This window comes from Formica exsecta, unplaced genomic scaffold (assembly GCF_003651465.1).
Source record: "Formica exsecta isolate Colony F162 unplaced genomic scaffold, ASM365146v1 scaffold1415, whole genome shotgun sequence".
Lineage (NCBI taxonomy): Eukaryota > Metazoa > Arthropoda > Insecta > Hymenoptera > Formicidae > Formica > Formica exsecta.
In genome coordinates, this window is record NW_021848744.1 from 18,272 (window position 1) to 21,104 (window position 2,833).

The window sequence follows — 2,833 nt, forward strand, 5'->3', positions numbered from 1 at the left end:
AACGAAAAGGATTAAAATTAAAGTGACATACAAATACTTGGCGTGCCCGATCTGAAATAAAAATTTCCAAAAGATTATCAGAAATCATTATCAATATATTAATAAAAATGTATGACTTATGGTGCGATCCGGGCACGCCAAGTTTTTGTATGTCATTTTAATCTTAACCTTTTTCGTTCCGGGCCTCTAGTAAAGCTTATGATTAATTTCAAAACAAGTCGATCAATTTGGCACGGGGCATTTTTAAATTCGAAATTGATGATCGATGTGATCGATATTATTGCAGTAAGAGTTAAGTAATTTTATGATTTACTATTTGTAATAATATCCGCAATATAACAGTGCTATTTTATATATTATACAAAATATTTATTTGGAACATAATAGTGTAATTTTTTAATAAAAATAAGATGCATTTTAATTTTCTCAAGAGAATCTATAATATTTTTAATAAAATGCAAGATTGATTTTATGACAAATACTATTTCAAATTACAAATCCTCACAAACCGAATGAATTATTTTTAAATACTTGACCGTTATTATTGATTTTATATTTATTTTTTACTTTTTATTCTTTAGAGGAAAATTTTTTTATAAGCTATTTTTTTTAGAGGTAAATATTTTTAAAAATTTTTTGTTGCATACAAGTTAGGATATTTTTTATGTACTTGGCGTGTTCTTTTAACCTTTGTGAGTAAAGTCGTTTCGCGTTCGAAGCACAAAGTGATATGGGATGGACTTCGCTTTGCGCAGAAAGTTGCAAACCTATGTGAAATCATATAATTATAAACCTTTTTCGTTAAATATCTTAAAAACTATACGAGACTGCCAAATAAAACAAAGTGAATATTAATCAGCAATCTTACCCTTATAACATATGTGAAGGTCAAAATCATCGGCGAGGTATCCGCTAATGCAAATAATTATCTTATAATTTTACTAAATATAAAAAGGCTAAAATCTTATATTTTTTTACAGATGGAACCAACCTAATATTACAGACAAATTAATACAAGGATACACAGTGCAGTGTTGGTTCATCGAGAACCAAAAAGAGATTCAAATTTGCAACAACGAAAGTATCTCAGCTGCGATATTGGAACGCACAGTGCACAATTTAAAACCTAACACGACATACTATTTTCAAGTACAAGCACATACTAAAGTTGGTGCTGGCCCTTACACAAATTTAATTAATGTTTCGACTACGCACGAAAATCCAATACCGCGATTATTGACCATATCGAACAATGGTATCGATATATGGGATTTGGATTCAAAAATCAACGTTAATCTCGTTGTGGATAATGACATACAAAGTGTCGCTTATTGGATAGTGGAACATAAAATTTTTTGGAGCAACCAAAAGAGAGAAATAATGATGTTGAAAATGAATGAAAACAATTACACAATGAAAAATATTACAAAAATAACTGAGCTTCAATATGTTGCGCGCGATCTCTGCATCGACTGGATAGCGAGAAATCTGTACTGGATGGAATCCGACTATATATCTGGTTTTCGTGACATTGTGAAGCTCGACTTAACAATGTGGGAAAATGGCATAATCAAATATGATAAAATATCAAAAATAAAAACCTATCTTGACATTGATCGTTTAACTATATTACCGTCTATAGGGTATATTAACTTTCATCCATTTGAAATAAATGAACAATATTTTCATTAAAAATTTGTACTGATTTGTAATTTTTCAATAATTTCACATGGCTTTTTAATTAAGATCAAAAGTTATAAAAAAATAATAAAATAACACAAATTTAATTATAAGAATTTTAACATTCACTATATATAAAAGTTTTTTTACTACGGTTATAATAATGTTCTATAATAAATAAAATAATGCATATATTTTTTAGAACTTTATATTGGACAAATTACTCTACGGATAATAAATGTCAGATAATACAATCGGATCTTGATGGAAAAAACGCTCGAACCTTTCAGAACAACAGCTTTATTATGTCCTTATTACGATTCCCACTCTATACGTCAAATTATTTAGTTGATATGAAAATTGACGACATGAATACTAAGGAGCCGCTAGTTTATTGGCTATGGCATGATTTTTTGTTTGTGACAGACATTAACGTTTTTATATACAATTTGATTTTGCATGTCGATAATTTTACCAAAAATGACTATCAAATAAGGTTTCAATCTTTAACAATTGACAAGACAAACATTTACATTTCTACAGCTTTAAATAAAAATATATATGTTTTGAAAAAAGAGTATGCACTTCTCACGAGCGAAGACGCATTCAAAAACATCGAAAAAAAAACAGCGTCTTCCTGGATTAATTACTTGTATGCTTTCGGTAAATCTTTGCAACCTCCGAGGAGAAATCTAACGTCTGACAAAATAGTTGATAATGTAAAAATATTAAAGCAAATATTAGTTAAGGAATATTATCTATCATTCCACTTAAGCAGTGTCGCTATAGTTACTATAATCTGGATCTACTACTTTTACTATTGTAAGTATATTCGATACACATTTAGGTCTTTAATTGCAGAAAAGAATATATCTAATGTAGTATACAGAGATTTTCTAAGAACAGTTAATTTACTTTAATTTTTGTTGATGTAAATTTTGCAATGTATATTATTAGATAAATATATTGTAATTTTATAACAGTGTATCAACGCAAAAAAAGTAACGAGCAGGTTTTGCCTCCGATAATGACTGACATCGAATTAGCGATTCTACGTGAATTCCCTATCAATAATATTCAATGCAATATGTTATACAAACCTATGTTGCAATATAATTCGGATGTACTGATCAAAATCAAACGTGAGCCGATC

At 28.7% G+C, this 2,833-nt stretch overlaps 1 protein-coding gene across 5 annotated transcripts in view; it reads left to right on the top strand.

Annotated features, from left to right (window-relative positions):
- Positions 1-2,833, top strand: part of LOC115246240 (proto-oncogene tyrosine-protein kinase ROS-like) — a 25,337-nt gene that overhangs the window by 13,259 nt on the left and 9,245 nt on the right. For 4 of the 5 annotated variants that reach the window (XM_029824950.1, XM_029824949.1, XM_029824948.1 and 1 more), the window contains one exon: positions 981-1,350. In XM_029824950.1, the coding sequence (XP_029680810.1) occupies positions 981-1,350 (370 nt within the window). Of the gene's footprint in view, positions 1-980; positions 1,644-1,882; positions 2,503-2,663; positions 2,816-2,833 lie in introns of all 5 variants that reach the window. The other variant, XM_029824945.1, reaches the window with a different exon arrangement.